We start from the raw sequence: 17340 nt of genomic DNA on the forward strand, positions 1-17340 counted from the left end.
TGGACCTACTGTTCATTGACTGCTCCTCTGTATATGACCACTCAGAGCTCCCAGTCCCAATCCAAGTAATGTTAATTGAAGGCTAAGACTGCAGATTTTCATTGAATTAAGGCTTTGTTTCTTTTAGGTTGTATAGGAGTTGCCTCCTCTTATTATCCATGTATTGATTGATGTACTTTTGATTGATTCACTATACAAGGAAGAACATACAAGAACAACCATGATTTGTTTATTTATAATCTGATATCATGTATATACAAACATCCTGTCCAGTTTAAGACAGGTATTCAAATAGGAATTTCATATGTAAAATATAAACATACATTTTGTTAAATAGGACATGTTCACAAATGTGATTTTCATTAAATCTTTATTATAAAAATATAAAACACAGAAATTAAAAATCAGAACATTTCTGTAAGCCCCTACGGGAAAACGTTCACCCTTAGGAATCGCTGTTTACACACATACACACACACTCACTGTACACAAAGACTCGCCTCATCATTCTCAGCCTTTTTCTCCAAACACGTCCAAGACAGGATTGACTGCAGGGTGTGTTAAGCAGACACTATTTTACATTAGCATGACCCCCATTAAAGTGATGGAGACTATAGTGATCTGGGACTTGAGATGGCATTGTTACTTTAATTCAGTAATTCACTTATTATTGCAGTACTGTAATAAGTGTATTTTCTCCTGGCAGAGTGCACTGCAATAAGCTGAAGACATATGGATAAGTTATGATTCAGAAATAGGTGTCTAATAACTGAACTGTTTTTTGTGTCATCACAACCCAAAACACCATAGTCCCTTGGAGAGGAATGGACTGAAGATAATGCGTATACTCCCCATATGAGAAAAAGAAAAATAGAAAAACAAAAGAGTTTAGTGATAAAAATCAAAATTATTTGCATCTGTTCATTTGAAATATTTTAATACTTTTACATTTACAGAAATACTTTATCCATGGCTAAAACCTCTGTTTATACTGTGACTTTACAATGTTTGTTAGTACCAGCCAGCTAATTTTTTGGAGAGTGAAGTACCATCAATGTAATGCTCATAATCATTGTACAAATACAGTTCTTAACATTGCATCATCTTTCCTTAGAAAATAGCCAGCAACTGTTGGCACTGATGTGATTTCTGGGGCCTGTGGTTTGATATATTTGCACAGGACATGTACCCCTTTTTAAAATACTATGGGGCAGTTTCTCAGTCCAGATAAAAATGGTCCTGCAGTCCAAGTAGAAAGCCAATTGAACATTCTCTGTGATTCATACCTAAAGCTAACTCGGTAGATGTAATGTTTGTTGTAGTGTTGTTAGTGTTCATAACATGTAACAGAGGTTTCAGTCAGGTCATTGTTTCTTAGCTTATATCATAAACAGCAAGAGAAACAAAATAAATTGCATCTATTGCCCTGCTCAAGAAAATAAGTGTTCCCCAAAATTTGTGCTATAAGGTTCATTTTGCTTGTAAAAAATATATATATATATATATATAATCTGTTATTATTTGTGGCTATTAAAACATACATTCTTAATACATGAGATTATATTGCAAAAACGGAACTCTACAGCACAAAGCAAGAGGCAAGCAGAGATCATTTATAAATAGATATCTTACAGCAGAGGTTTTCAAATCTCCAAACCAAATCTGGTCTAGGATTTTGGAATTACTTGTAGTAAGAGTTAATGTAAATGGTTGTCGACTGTATCAAGCCTGGTAGAGGCTGGTTGAAATATCTTTACTTTCCAGATCTGTGAGAGCTGTCATTTGAATACCTCTGTTTTACAGTATACACTGTGGACCTAGGTATACACACATACAATTATTCATATAATGCTAAATCACCATAAAACAATACATCAACATTCCTGCTTTCTGCGTGAGGACCATAAGGTATTGCTTTAATAAATTACTACCTCATATTTGACACTGTCCTCTGATTGGCCATTATTGAGAATCTTTACGTGGGCTGTTTCAAGACGCTATGTGTTGGCACCAAACTTATTCATGGCTTGTGTGTTGGTGCCACACATGTAACACTTATTGCTTTATATCAGAGTACTGGAAGTATTATACCTCTTACATGCGACAGTTCTGCTGATAAAGCGCCAGCAGCATAAAAAGTTGCTTTAGTGCATTCTCAAAAGAATAAGGGGGACACAAGAAATTGCAAAGGGGCTTCACTTAAATGTCCTAGGTGTCATGAACTTTGTTTAGTCTGATTTCTTTGTTTTGACATCTTGTGAGCACTTATATCTAAAACATATCAAAATATCAAAATCATACTTTCAATAGTATGTAAATTATTAATATTAATGGCACGTTTCAATGGCAAGACTTTTCCCCTGATATAACTCTTGTCTCTCCCTTTGATCAGTCCATTTGAGGGCAGTAACTGCTAAATGTGTGTCTCTGTGGACAGCAGAAAGCTGGTAGAGTGACCACAGCGTAACTGGACGCAGTAGAACATGGGTATTGTTTACATCAAAAGTGCTACCACAGGCACCAGTTAAAGTTGGCGTAGTTGGCAAGATGACCTATTTCTCCGTATGGATAACAAGGCAGACTAAAGGGTAATTTATGAAAAGAAATGGGTTTGAGGGGTAGTAGAAAGAAGCTGGGTTTAATAAGAAAAAGAGGGTACGGAAGATGCTAGGAGTGTTCAGGGGTCAGTGGTGTTGATGATGGTTTTGTCGCGCGAGGTCATCCCCCGGTACCAGCTACAGTAGCCCTCTTTCTGCTGGATGCAGGCATAGTGGCGAGACTGGTAACCAGGGTAGCCGAAGTGGGACAGCATGTCCGTCCACAGGCACTCGTTCTTTGAGGTCACAAAGCAGGGCAGGGAGTGGCAAGGCTTAATCTACAGAGAGAGAGGAGCAAGACTACAGATCTGTAGCTTCAAAGCAGGAAGTAAAATTAAGAAGGAGGACGCAGACTCACTCTCTTCATTTCTTACATTTTTGGAGACTACATTTTTAAAACCTTAATCTAGGAAGGTTTACCAGCATTGCTGGGGGCTCATTTATAAAAATGGCAAAAATGTGATGGTAAATGTGACCAGTTTAGGAAACAGTGAGGATTCATTTTACTTTATTACACATGAGAGAAAAGCACATGATAACTTGGGGCACGAGCCATACTTTGGCACAAACTGCAGATGCTGGTTCACTGATGTGCATGAGAATTTGTCAGATTAGCACACCAAAGACATGGGTTTCAGAGTTTCAGTCTGTAAGTTCATGTTTAAAATATTCTACTTAGCAGTTAAAACATTGTCAGGGATTTTCAGTGCTTTCGTGGTAAATTCGGAACTTATGAAACACCATCTTGGTCTGTTTCAAAATTCTTAAGATATAAGATCAAACAAATCTATGCCATTTTTTATAAATGGGGCTCCAGGTGCTTAATTGTCTACAAAAGCAACTAAAATGTGTACATGTGAGTTTGCAATATTCCTTTTTTTTCAACTAAAAACCGTAATTACAGCAACGCTACATTTAAGGGGCATATCAACTAAGGGCAGAGCCGATGAAGCCTTTCATAAAGCATAAGCCAGGTAATTAATTCCCTCAATAAGCTAACGAGAGGTGATAACAAGTTTTTATGTCTGTGTGCTTGCAACTGATCACAGATATTGCTGTGAGCTTCGCACTTAGAATTTGCTACTTCCTCCAAGTTTGAAGGAGCTCTTGAATGAATGCTATGAATTAAACTCATTAAGCTCTTCTTTGAAAACAGCTACTGCGGATGCAGACGAGCTAAAAGAGTTTCATTATTTGCATATTGTGCTTAACAGATGTAAATGCCAATGATGAATCACATTTAGATTTTCAGAGAGATGCTGAAGGTGAATGAGAATAAAAAAAATGCATTAACAGAACAGACCAGTTTCTAAAGTGTAATTTCCAGATGGATTATGAATAGAAGGCTAAATGCTTGTCAGCTGCAGAAATGTTCAGCAACCGTTCTTGTAGAACGCTACTAAAAATGCCTTACAAGGACATGTTTCTTCACACACACCTGTGTCCAACTCTTTAAAAGGACTCATCTATGCCAGAAGGCTCGTGTTAAGACAGGCAGAGGCTCTGATAGAAGGGTGTTCAAAGAATATGTGTGTGCTTTAAAGCTGGTGTGATGATATGCATGTCCTGGCTTAGAAGTTACATTATTCAGATGCATTATTTGAGCAGTCTGTGTAACATTGAGTTCTTTGTGACTCAAACAAAAAAATCTGGGCATGTGGGATTGGCATGCAGAAGCCCTGAATAATAATTTGCTAAAGAAGAAGTCGTAAGTCAAAGCCAAGTGTAATGATATGGTATGAGTACCAGTAAAGTATGATGCAAGCATTGAGCTAAGAAGAGTGTGGATAAGCCAGTGTGTGAGTACACATTCATTCTCACACGCACGCAGGTTCTTTACAGGTTCTTAACTTTGGGGCTTTAAGGGGTGTTTAATTGTAAATATTTCTCCATTTTTCCACAAACTAGATGATCAACATGTGATATATCACAATTAGTTTTTCACACTTTGTTTGCTCGTTGGTGACCTAGTCAATGCTAGCAGCACATGTCTAGTGTAGGATTTCAGAATAAAGGCAAGAAAGAGTTTCAGTCAAATATCTGATCAGCCATTAGGGGACAGGTCTCACATGCAAGTATGTCCTCTTATCCTGGGATTAAACTGACAGGGAAAGTAATCATGGTCTGGTTAAGTGCTTTTATAGTTCCTGTGGAACTATATATCTTCCATTTACCTTACAAGCTCTGACATCTCTATCTACATTTTCCATAGTACAGTCTAACCCACATGTTCAAATGCAAGAAGTGCATGGGTTGAGGGCAAAATACAGGGAGCCATCCCTTTGGCAACCAGCCAAAGGTGGCAGAGAACCACCAATTTGATCAGACTGCTCAACATCTGAACTTTGAAATCTTTTACAAGCTCTTTGCCACTGTTATTAAATTACCTAGAATGAACTTTTGTTGCATACACTAAACTGAGTGTAATCACTTTGCCTTCCGTAAAGGAGAACTTTGGTTCACTGGTGTACAACTAGCTAAGACATTGTGTTCAAGTGTATGTGTGTGTGGCAATCTATGTTGAAATGCCAGCATATCAGAGTAGTGTATTGTGTTTGAACAAAAGTCTGTTCCTGGCTTTACCCCGGCCCCGGCGCCTGCCCCTGCGACCAGTACTGAGTGGGCGGTCGCTCTCCTGCCCTGCATGCCCCAACTCCTTCAGCCCTGGTGCTGCACAGCCGCCACCACTCACCCTGCAGTTGCAGCCCAGCTGGTAGCGATGGTTAATCCCTTTCTTCTGGGCGAGAGACAGACGCTCCCACCTTTCATTGAAGTTACACAGCCCTGTGTAGACCTTTCCATCATAGACACGACCTGTGAAGTCCCAGAGAATACAGTTAAAATACTGAATATGTATACTAATGTTCCATTAAACATCCAGCAAAGTCTGAATGGGAAAAAAAGAATTTAAAATATTATGAAACATTGCCCAAAATACAGATGAACCTGCTGATCAGACCTATCTGAGAACTAGAGTGTGGCCTAATTCCAATGAGCATGCTTAATTGGCATCCACCTGTCCAAGACTCTCACCTCTCCACTCAAGCAGAACTATACACAAAGGCAGGGGGTTGGGAATATTTGGGAATATTCAGTTGTAGAAGTACAAACCTATTGATTCTGATTTAAAGAAATGGACAGATGTTTTACCACCAGCACCACCATGGGTAGTAGGAGCAGTAGGTTTTTCTTAGGTAGTTAATTGTAGACACACAAGCTAATCTCTACTATTTGTGTGTTGTGCTAGCAGCAAGCCAGCAGTGGTATGCATTCAATTTTCAGTTCTTTCTCCTGCTAGGTTGCTCAGACTCAAAGGGAATGAGACAGAGATCAAGAACACATAGTTAGGATGAGATTAGAGCTGACCAATTTACGTCAAAACTAGACATTTTTTTTTATAAGGCATACGTTGTACATGCAATACTAAACTATGAATGCAATCAGGTTTCTTGGGGAGACTTATTGTTGCTCACTGTATTGAAGGGTGAACATCTTCAGTTTCCTAAAAGGTTCTTTAACACTGTCCTCGTATCATTTCTACAGAAAGAGTAGGCACGCTAGCTCTCAAAGACATAGGATTGAGTATTACATGCAGCATATTTTTATGCATTTTATAATCAGTATGTTACATAGATATGCAGTATTTAGGTCATAGGGGTTTAAGGCCTGTTAGCTATGGTAAACCAATCTTGCACTGTGCCATTAGATTAAACTGCCTCCCTCTATATCTTGATTCTCCAAAGGTCCTTTAGCAGTTATTTTTAGCTTTTGGCTGTTTTGCGGCTTATCACCTATGACAGGATCCCAACCTCTGCAACAGGTGCACCAGCCCAGCACTGCTTTGGAGCCACACTGGCATGGCAGTAGACTAAGACCATGGCTGTATGCTGTCTCCCTTGTGGTAGCTTATACTTATGGTGAGATTATTTTAGATGCTGGTAGAAGATCTTATCAGGCTCTCGAGTGGTGTGCGCTCCCACAAAGTTTTTCACGTGGGGAGCACACACGGAGCGATCAAAGCAAAACTCATCATCTGGCTGATCTCAGGGTGTTAAAAAAGCTCATAAAAAGAGCTGATACTGGTCTCCTGGGATGAAAGACCCAATTATGGACCCAAACGAAACGCATGCAAGAAGGCTGTAGTGTTGTGTGCAAGAGGGAGAGAGAGGAGGTAAGGCTGTGGTGCATGACGAGTATGTGACTCAATCAAGCCAATCTCCAACAATTAAGGCCTTTATACTATTTGCCATTGCCTTATGTCAGTATTAAACCTACCTCAGATAGCTTCAATTTGTGACTCACAGCCAAATGAAAACTTGTGTAGTTCTGTAATTGACCTGTCCATACTCCACCGACAAGCACTATATTTCCTAGCAACTGTTGGTAGGTTGGAAAAGCGTTACAGAACATTTACAATAATCTTATTCAGCCTAATGAAAAATTTTAGTATATTACTCATTTCCAATGTTTATTTGTATGTGTGTGAAAGGTCACATATACATTGGGTGTAGTTTTTTTGATGTGCAAGCAGGATGACTTTTGTTGTCTTTCCCAACTTTCTAAGTGTAATTTCAATTAGCTATATACATACTCCAGCTCAGTAGCAAAGAATTTTAAACTGAAAACTGAATGTTATATAGCAACTCCAAACAAAGCTGCAATTTCTCATTAAGTTAAATGCCAATTGTTGGTAGCTTGACCTCACGACAGTTACTACAAATTTCTGGGCTGAGCATGGTTAGGTCAACCATCAACCTCAAGTATATTCTTCATTCAGCAGGAGGAGCTTGTGCAAAGGATGTGGCCATTCCACTGCTTTTAACATGCCTTTAACCTGCCCCAACAGAACTTCCTGCAGACCGTTAAACATGTGCAGGGATTTTCTTCATGCTGTGTTGCAGGCCAGAGGAAAGGAAACGGCAGGCCCTGTGTGTGCGCTAAGCTCAATATTGCTCAAGGGGCTGTAAACAGGGGGAAAGTTTGTCACTTGCAGCAATTGTGTGTGCCGCTGGGTGGTTGGGTGGAGGTCTAGTGCATTTAAGCCAAGCAAAGTTTGGCTGCCATTAGCAACTTTGCTTTTGTAGTGTGGGGAATGCATTACCCTGGGTGAAGCAGAGGGCATGCCCACAAATGGCCTGCTACTACTGAGACCTTTAATCACTTTTTAGAGACCGCTACTCTCATTACAATAACAATTTTGTCTTTTGCACTGTATTTCTAAAAGGTGTAATTTCTGATTTTGTAGTTATAAGACAACTTCATACACAAACACGTGCACTTGCTTTATTACTACAGCAGAGATGATCCTCACAGAGTAATTTCACCGAGGCTTAGTCAGTGGTTTAGTAATCATATAGCTTGAACTCACCTGTGATCAGGTACTGGTATTTGTTAAGGTCAAACTTGACTCCACACAAACTCTCCGAAGCATCTGTGTAGATGTGCTGGACATGGTGCATTTTGTTGAATCCTTTGTACATCTATAGGAGGAAAAAGTGAATTAAGCATTAATGTCTGAGTTTTGTGAAAAGTTACCCAAAATTGACCAAAGTTCCTTAAGACCATCCAGATGCATGTAACTGATAACAGGCAGTACGGGATTATTGGTACATGTTAGAAAAAAGCAAAATTACATGTAAGGGCAGAAGACTGTTTCATCCGTGTCTCAAATAAGATTTTTTTTACCTACTTTATTGAGTTCAGGTGAACTAGGCGCCTACAGGCAGAGTAAATGTTTATCCCGAGAATTGTTGTTTTGGCCAGCGTGATTTATTTGTCTAAGGAGCAAAAGGAAATCCCTGCTTAGATGCACCATTTTCAGAAAAATTAGGACAGACTGCGAGGACCAGCCACAGCAAGCTTAACCCTCCAGCGTTTATGGGAAAAACATGAGCTCTGAGCACAGTTCCAGGGAATTTTTTTCTAGGTATTGCAAGTCTTTTGTTGTAGTTAAACTTCAATGAGACAAACAGAAAGATATGTAAATGTTTGATAGCATCATAGCTAATTCAAAGCGCTCTGAAAATACTTACACTTAGCCTACAGTTAGGCTTTTCCTCTGTTGTTGTACAATGGCCTCAGCCTTCCTGACAGAGCCTCATTACAAGGACATTATCTGAATCTAGCAGCCATAGATGTCTTCATACAGAAGACGTGGTGTGGGCCTGTCCTGCAGTCTGCACCTGTTTTAGTCAAGTGACTTTTCTCGCGTTTAGTCATGCACTTGGAATGTGTAGTATTTCGTAATCAAGTTAGCATACATTGCCCTTCCATTTAATGACTGAGTGAACCTGGGTACTTTTGTGTTGCCTGTTTTCCTGTACTTCTAGAACATGGTGTAAGATAGTGCTACAATAGCATTGTAGTAGCGTTGTTGTAGTGCATGAGCAGTTTAATGTGACTTTCTTGTCGTGACAATAGTCCTGTTGACTTGCCTTCATCTGTTTGACTGTGTAGCGCATGGTGCCAAAAGGTCCATCCTTTAGTAGTTTCTTTCCCACCACTTTGGCTCGGATCACTGTGAACAAAGCACATGAGCACGTCCTGGTTAATGTCATACAGACAGCTTGAGTCTCATGCAGAGGGAGCAGTAGCAGAAACCCAGATGCTTCTGATGAAACAGAACAAAGCCAGAACAGCAGTGGTAAACAGATTTAAGTAGCTGTTTTTCCACCAGCTGAGTTCAGGGGTTGGATGAAATGGTAGGAGTGCTGACTGAGGTCACCTTTTGCCTTTTAGAGCCTAATAAAAACTATTATATTGACAAATTCTAGGCAAGCAGTCAGCACTCACATTCTGGATGCATATGAAAATTGCTTTACATGTGTTTATTGAGCGCACAGTAATGAAACTTGGAAGATGGTTCCTTTGCATGGAAGAATTTTGTGTCTAGTTGAACAAAATATTATACATAAATAATTTAGAGTATGGCATGTACTGTTTAAGAATGAATTCAAAAAAGCTAAGAATGAATGAAAATGAACAGCCACCAATTAGCATTTAGACAAATGACGTGCTGATTAGTGGCTACTATCTTTCATTCCGCCTTAGCATGACAGATCAAGCTATTCTTTTCATATGATTATTCAGTCTTACAACCAGGCAAAGAGCAGGCAGTGAATGAGAGCTTTATTGTTTAACTTAGTGTTTGGACATGCAATACCATGCATAAACCAGAGGAGACAGCCATCATGTTTCATGTTGATTTCCTAGATGGGCAGTAAGGTAATAAACAACAAATATATATAACATTGACACAGCTTAAACCCAGGCATATTTTTGAAAATGTAAACTGTCTTTGATATGTAACTTACAAGGTAAATAGAGCAGCATTATCTACTGTCCTAGTAACTTATCTGCAGGGGACTCAGGGCCAGTTTTTATGGGATTTTTAAGGTATCAAGACCTACTACTGTCCAGATTTTGAATTATCAAAATGGAATCTGTTCAAAGGGCATCTCCCAATTTATCTTTCTGTCTGCCTTCCTTTGGTGAGAAACTAAAATGTCTCCTGCGAGAGCAGTGAATGAGGGCATGTCAGCATTACACCATCTTACCATTGACTCCCTCGCTGTGCGAGACAAACCTACATGAGTCAGAGCAGCCTCAACAGCCACAAGACCAAGATCTTATCCGACTGCCTTTCACATAAACAGTAGCAAGATAGGACAAATAGTCAAAACGTCTGTGGCTTGGTTTACGTCTCCTCGCCGACTGGTTGAAATGATCAGATCCCTTTATAAAAGAGGCAGCTAACAGGTGAAGGCTCATTTGTGCCATGAATAAACTTTTCCTGTCGTGCCCGATTCTGCTCCCAAACACCCCCTCCCTTCAGCATTATCAGCTCTTAAACACCAGACAGAGTGTGAAGTTCACCTGCTCCTCCTGACCCAAGAGAAAAAGAGGGAAGAGTCAAGACAGAAGGAGAGGTGACAGAGGAATCTCGCAGCAGCTAAGATGTTTGTTATCTTTCCTCATAGGAATTTCCTTCCCACATTTCCTTAAGACTTGCATTCCTCAGGCTGCTCCCAGGCCCAGAGGGGAGAGAAAGTTCTAGCGTTTTCTCTAGCCTCATAGCTCGTTTTCTCTCTGTCCCCTAAGATCACAGAACATAGTGGCTCTGAAAGCCTCTTGAGACCAAATCACTCATGTTGATCATGACTTTGGCTGTGACATAGGTTATTACATTGGTGTATACACAATAATTAGGGCCAAGCTTGTCTTTTTGAGGATGAAACCTGTCACATTAAACCACATTAAACTTTACAGCTCTACTGAGCATTAAAAGATCCATATTCATACATCTTTTCTTTTCTGTATTAGCCAAACTAGCTAAAAAAGCAAGCAAACAACTGTAATCATCAAATTGTCTTTTCTACTATGTGGTCCCTATTTAAGAGTGAAGAATGCCTTGTAACTTAGCAAACATTCCTAATTTGCACCTAGAGAACAAAGTGGCCTGAGTCAGGACACCCACTCAGCCACACAGCTACTACATGACTAACTGTGGCAGTTGCTTGAATACTTACTGTGTTCAGGCACCTTTGGATTTCTACTACTAGTAGGGCTAGCTTCGAAGAACATTAATTTTGCCCTGTATTCCACAGTCTTAGCAGATTGGTGCAGTCAAGCATCCAAAGGCCAGGGCATGCTGCCTTGAACCCACCCTTCAAACACTGTGGGTCAACTCTTGAACTTGACTAAGACATAAGAGATTGGGACAGCAAAGCCATCTGGCTGCCTGACGGCTGGTGGCAGCGTAAGAGTTCAAAAGCAAGCGGAAAGCAGCAGGTCTGCTTCTGAGACAGAATTTGTGCTTTGCATAATCCATTAACCCTGTTGGGCTCTTCCATCACCACTCCTCCACCAACCAACCCTCCTAATACTCTCTCAAACGCAGCCATAGTTTTCTAATGATCTGTATCACCTATATTAAACAAGTAACTGAACTGTCCACGTATGTGGACACCATATTTGGGATAACAGGAACATTGTGTAAAAATGATTTTCAGTGAACCACACCTTTAAATATATGAAGCATGCTTGATTCTTGATTACAGGATTTTTGTGACAATGATAGTGCAGCTGAAAATTTTAAGTACATTTTGTAATAAAGAAAATACACAGAAACTATCTAATTATAGAAATTAAGATCTGTCATTCATGCTATTTTTTAATAAAAAGAACGCTAAGAACCCAAACTATAATATGTACTCTACTGTATCAACTGCTGTTTCCTACAGTTCATGTAATACATTACTACCAAGAGATGGGTGCATGTTGCTGTATGGCATACATATTCATGCTTCAACAAGTTGAAAATTTGAGAACGTTTGTGTCGTTTTGCTGTGAGAAAGGTAACTGGGTTATGGCACAAACAGAATAAAATCCTTCCCCGCAGAAATGTATGATTCATAAAGGACATGGAGCATTTATATGCTAATCTGACACATAAACATCAAAGTACCATAGCAACTTGGTCAAAAATTCACAAGCTTTTAGCAGTGTTTTTTCTCTGGAGGTTGTAGAATGCAAATTAGTGTTTACGGAAAAAGACAGAAAACACGTTACTACTGTAAGCTGTAGTAAAATAATATCATTGTAAGAATACGTATACTGGTGTAGGACATGTTGCATTTTACATGGTTATGTACAAGTTGCAATTTCACAAAGAGAGTGAACATTCCAGACATGATTTAAGCCAGTTAGATTTCTGTACGGGTGACTGAAAGGGCAGTCGCAGTCTTAATGAGCCTTAGAGTACCACTCACCAAAATTAGTTCCCCAGTGTTACAGATTGTTTGATTGCACTTTGAATACACTTTTGTCTCAGTATATTAAGTAAGAACAAGCAGTATTGCTAAATATTTAGTAGCATTATGAACATTCGATTAAGTCAAATTAGAAAAGAAGGAGCAGGCATACATGGAAAAGGAAATGGCTAACTGGCCACTATTTTGAAACTTATTGTTTTAGGCTGACTGAAAGTCCAAAGCGAATCCAAGTGACCCTGAATTTTACTAGCTTGTTAGTTCCTTATACAATATTATCCTGTATAAATACTTAGTAACACTCTCTACCACCCTACTACCAAGCATCTGGCTAAGACCTGACCTTGTATAAATGTTGTTGCCAGAGACGCTCCTGCATGGTACAATCCACATCACCCTCTGCCCAAAGCCCTTCAACCCCTCGCCCCTCCACCCCCCAACCAGCCTGGCTGGGCTGCTTTGGCAGGATCTTAAACCTCAGCGGCCAAAGTGTAGGGCAAAACACTAATCTGGTGCATAAAAGCCCTCATTGAATAGACCATTTTCAGTCCCGTCCATAGCTTTGCCAAGTGGGTCTGTGTGCAAAATTAACCCCGTTACACCCCAACCTGAAGGTATGCGATGCAGTCATGTAGGCAGGAAATGAGCCTTATTCTAGAAAAGGGGGTTAACTGAGCAAACATACATGAATTCCCAGTACAATTTAACTATAGTTAACAGCACCACAGTGTAATGATGGCAAAACTTCTGGAGTGATCATCAAGAGTGGTGGCCAATAATGAAGCTTTTCAGTGTGTTCTACCCTGGCTTTGTGCTTCTCGATAGGAGGGAATTGCTTAAGATGACATTTATGATTCATCGCAGTGCTGTTGATTACAGAGTACAGGGTGCCTAAATGTGGCTGAGTCATCTTCCTCTGCGTTGCCTTTGAAGTTAAAAGACGAGGCATTTCATAAACACCCAGAGCAAAGCAGCCAGCTGTACGGTGCAATTCATATTTCGTCGTTCTACAAGGAAGAGTCAAGTATCATGTCAATTAAGTTTTTACCTATGCAAGAATCTAAATTAAACCAGATTCTAGACCTCCCTGGAGCACTGAAATCTGTGTGGACCTTTTAATGTTTTAGCAAAGGAGCTGAAATTACAAACAAGCAAACATGGAATTTTTCATATTCGTGAAAAATAAAAGGCTTCCACTATTCAAGCTTGAAAATATCTGAGGGCGACACTAAAACAGCAGTGGATATACTGCATCTTTTTTTTTCCAACAGATGCCTGAGTGAATGTGTTTTGACACGATTACAGCAATATGTTTGCACACGCAAAGGGAATGCATAGATTCTATATCTGCCAATCTCCTTATTTGCTCTTGCCAAAAGATTAAAAAAATAAAATAAAAAATCAACAACTAAATGTTGAAGTACAAGCAAGCTGTGCACAAATACAGCTACAACCTACAATAATTATAACAGTTTCATGCCAACATACAGAATTAATATACTCGAGGATGACGTCCTGCCCGGGTCATCAGTCTGGCCCTGGAGGGCAGGAGACTAGCACTCTGCTGAGTTGAATCAGGTATGTTTGAGAAGGACAAATCACCAAACTGTGCTGCACTCTAGCTTTCCAGGACCAGAGTTAATGACACCTGCTACAGTGATAGGGTTTTAACTGTGGTGGCTCTTTCATCTCCATGCATATCAGACTTAAAATGACATCTCAAGAGAAGACCTGCTGCGTGGTTGATTGTGAATTATCTCATGCAGTGGAAGAAAGATCTGACACTGTTTTAACTGAGGATGCCACACAGTCGTAGGAGTAGAGCAGCGAGGCGGCAACAGATGCGGCCATGTCGCTCAGAAGCACTCTGGGCAGCCGTTCAGAACCAAAGAAGACCTTGAAAAAAGGGATTTTCGCGGGGCTCACCCGCGCCTGCTGCATCTCAAAGAGCCCCAGTTTTTTCAGGGCCAGCAGGATGAGGGGCAGATTAAAGCAGATGAAAGGCAGCGGCTGATCCGCCGCCTATATAAACGTGGCCGAGGAAACCGAGCCCAGTCGGAGCGTACGCGATATAGTGCTTGTGTTACCACAAATAAACGAGCGAGAGAGTGATTGGATTCCCGTCTGTGCTAGCCCAGGGCTTAACAAGAATGCAGTGCTATGTGGAACATCAGTGGTTAACCACAAGGGGGAGATGGTACTTGGAAACACTAGCCATATGTTTAAGAAATGCAGTGCTTCCTGTTTTCTCTGCCATGACCTTTACATTGAGCTTCAAGCATGGTTCACTGCTAGGGCAAAGATCACTTGCAGGCCAAAATGAGAAGAGGGGGAAAATGGTTAAATAGGTTTCACTCCTTTCTAACAGGCTGTCCGTAACTGTAGTCATAGTGGACCCCAATTGTGTGACCTTCTCAGTATCTCCCTCTTTCTTCTTGTTCTATTTGTGGGTCAGTATTGTATGTGCCGTAAAGGATAGATGGATGGATGAATACACATGTGGTCTGGAATGCAGCTCACAATAGCATCTCTTAACCGCCTACTCTTCAGACCTCTTACATTTCTCATCTTGTTTCTCTAACTTCACCATTTTCTCTGGATCCATACATGAAAGAACTGTAGTCATACAATAACATATAATAATTTCAAACTGCATACCACTTGTTAGGGTTGCACCAGTATGGGAATCCTGGGCTGAAATTGTTACCAATACATGAACATTTCTAAAATGTAGAAGCTGAGACTACATCTGTCGGAATAAGCATTATGGAGGAATGTAACGTGTTTGTAGATGGCTACAAATGATGTCAAATTAATAAAATGCAGATATTTTAGAGCAGTGGCCCAGAGCCAGCTACATATTCTGGAGTACAATAAATAAAGCTGTCAAATTTAAACCTCCAGTCCAGTAATTGTTTTAGTTTTCTTTAGGATCCTATAGGAATCTTATGGAAATTCTTGTATTATTACAATAATTCTTTTATCATAAGGGAATGAACTTAGCGGTGGTCATCTAACCTTTCTAAACAACTACTTGCTCTGCTACTTGAATTCTTTGCACCACAAGAGCACCAGCACCAGCAAATTGATGTCTGGATACACTCATAAAGGCAGCTTCAAATCAAGGCTTTATTATTCCGTAGAACAACTGAAAACTTTGCCCCACAGTCCATGTGCTATTTGTCAAAGTCATCGTTCTCCTGATAAGGGAATGAAAGCTGGACTATATCTCAACAGCAGAGAAATAACACCAGGATCAGGGCAGAGCAGACTCCAGCATAACTCCACAAAAATTTGAAAGCATTCTCCTGCTATGAAGGCCATAAAGCAAGGTGTTGCTTGCATAATCATGTGAACTATAGCCACCCTGCTGAAAAAAAATCTGAGAAACTATTAAAAGCTTCTGTTGGTTCTGGTGGTGTCTAGTGGTCACTAATGGTATTCTGTGTTTTCCTGATGGGTTGATATCACAGCATAAAGGATTTAAAAGGTTTAACAGGTGTTCTGATTTTTTCAGCAGAGTAGACAGTGCATAAGGAGGTGGAAATTCCTGAAACGTTCAGCTCTCTACTGTTTTCTACCAGATAAAGTAGCACTGGCCCACAAAGACCCATAAAGCTGCGGTCTTCGCCCAGTTTATTCCACATATATATGGGTGGAGATGTCCAGCTTCTAGTAAAATCACTATCCAGCTAAGTAACAGCCTGCCCACCCTTCAGTAAGTGGTCATTTGTCCAAAAAAACAAAAAAAAAAATCAACACGCAGCCCACTGGGGCTTGTTGCCATGGCTACGCTTAACTCTTACCACGTCCAGTTGCAGCGAAACACTAAATTTCTCCCAGTCATGACCCATTCATATTGATTTTTTGAAACGCATCAAGTTATTTTTTCGTATCGTTTACAGTGTACAGGTGTGGTGAAGTGTTTTAAGTAAGTGACCTGCGTCGTTACAAAAGCCTTTCCTTCAGTAACCCAAGCGCTCAGTGTTGAACACATGCTAGGTGAGCTAACGTTACTCTCCACATGCTGAACGGTCAAACACTTGTCGCACTTTCAAAAACCGAGCCGGAGTTTTAACGAGACAAAAAATTTCAACATGATTTTAAAAACCGAGCCTTCTGTGCTTTTAGAGCTGTCTTAAGAATTTGTGCTAGTAACAGTTAGACCGAGGCTAACGAAGCTAATAAGAAACAAGCTGCTGTTCTCACATGTAAGCGCAGCTGTTATCAGCGCGGTACTGAAGCGGGACTTACCGATGTCGGAGCTGCAGTAGGCGTCCTGAGGGTGAGACAGCGCGCAGGAACAAGCCTCTGTTAGCAAGTCCACACGCAGACTGCAGAAGACCAACAGCACGCTCAGCAACTGGTAGCGCAGCTTCATGGTGGAAGTTTATTCAGAAGTGTCCGGGCTTCGCTCGCGGTTGAGTTTCTTGGTGAAGGTGGAGTGAAAGTCTCCTCGGCTGGTCTGCGCTCTGCTGAGTGCGGCTACATATAGTGGAGGAGCGGGAGACGCCCCCAGCAGCTGCTGCGCGCGCGGCCAATCACCACAGCCCGCCTGCCTATTAAAAATAACAAACGCATGACATATTGGAATGGACTTCAGAAAAAAAAGAAAAAAAGGTTGAAATAGCAATTGTATTTTTTTAATGAAATGAAATAGAAAGAGAACAAAGAAACAGTCGTTTTTTTAAAAAAAAAAAAATCAGTCAAAAAGAAAAAAATAAAATTGGTCAATTTAAAAACTGGAAAAAGTTTGAAAAATAAAACTTAAAAAAATCAACTGTGACGTCAGTAAAAAAATTAAAGTCATTTTTTTAAGTCAAATTATGGCATCTAATGTTTAAAAAAAAAGAAAGAAGCAGTAGAAATTAAATAAATAAATAAATAAATGTGAAAGAGTCATCCCCTGAGGTTTCCCAGTGGTTGGTCTGGGCTGCTGGAGCTGGTCACTATGAGCCAGCAGCCCAACTGGA

The 17340-nt window shown here is 40.3% G+C and overlaps 2 protein-coding genes across 2 annotated transcripts in view; one reads left to right on the forward strand and one right to left on the reverse strand.

Annotated features, from left to right (window-relative positions):
• syn3 (synapsin III) overlaps positions 1–17340 on the forward strand; it is a 141223-nt gene that overhangs the window by 56586 nt on the left and 67297 nt on the right. The window lies entirely within an intron of this gene.
• On the reverse strand, positions 208–16847 carry LOC118812262 (metalloproteinase inhibitor 3). Its single transcript, XM_036577106.1, has 5 exons — positions 16622–16847; positions 9032–9114; positions 7966–8077; positions 5290–5411; positions 208–2875 (listed from the first exon to the last, which is right to left on the reverse strand). The coding sequence occupies exons 1-5, from the start codon at positions 16746–16748 to the stop codon at positions 2678–2680; spliced, it is 642 nt and encodes a 213-aa protein (XP_036432999.1). The 5' UTR covers positions 16749–16847; the 3' UTR covers positions 208–2677.

This window comes from Colossoma macropomum, unplaced genomic scaffold, assembly GCF_904425465.1.
Source record: "Colossoma macropomum unplaced genomic scaffold, Colossoma_macropomum, whole genome shotgun sequence".
Classification (NCBI taxonomy): Eukaryota; Metazoa; Chordata; class Actinopteri; order Characiformes; family Serrasalmidae; genus Colossoma; species Colossoma macropomum.

What these genes read in the sequence shown, in the direction of transcription:
- LOC118812262 (XM_036577106.1), bottom strand. Translation starts at nt 16,748, where the DNA reads ATGAAGCTGCGCTACCAGTTGCTGAGCGTGCTGTTGGTCTTCTGCAGT. An exon ending in CTACTGCAGCTCCGACATCG is followed by an intron (nt 9,115 to 16,621) that starts GTAAGTCCCGCT and finishes CTTTGTTCACAG; the next exon opens with TGATCCGAGCCAAAGTGGTG. An exon ending in AGCTGGGCTGCAACTGCAGG is followed by an intron (nt 2,876 to 5,289) that starts GTGAGTGGTGGC and finishes CTCTCTCTGTAG; the next exon opens with ATTAAGCCTTGCCACTCCCT.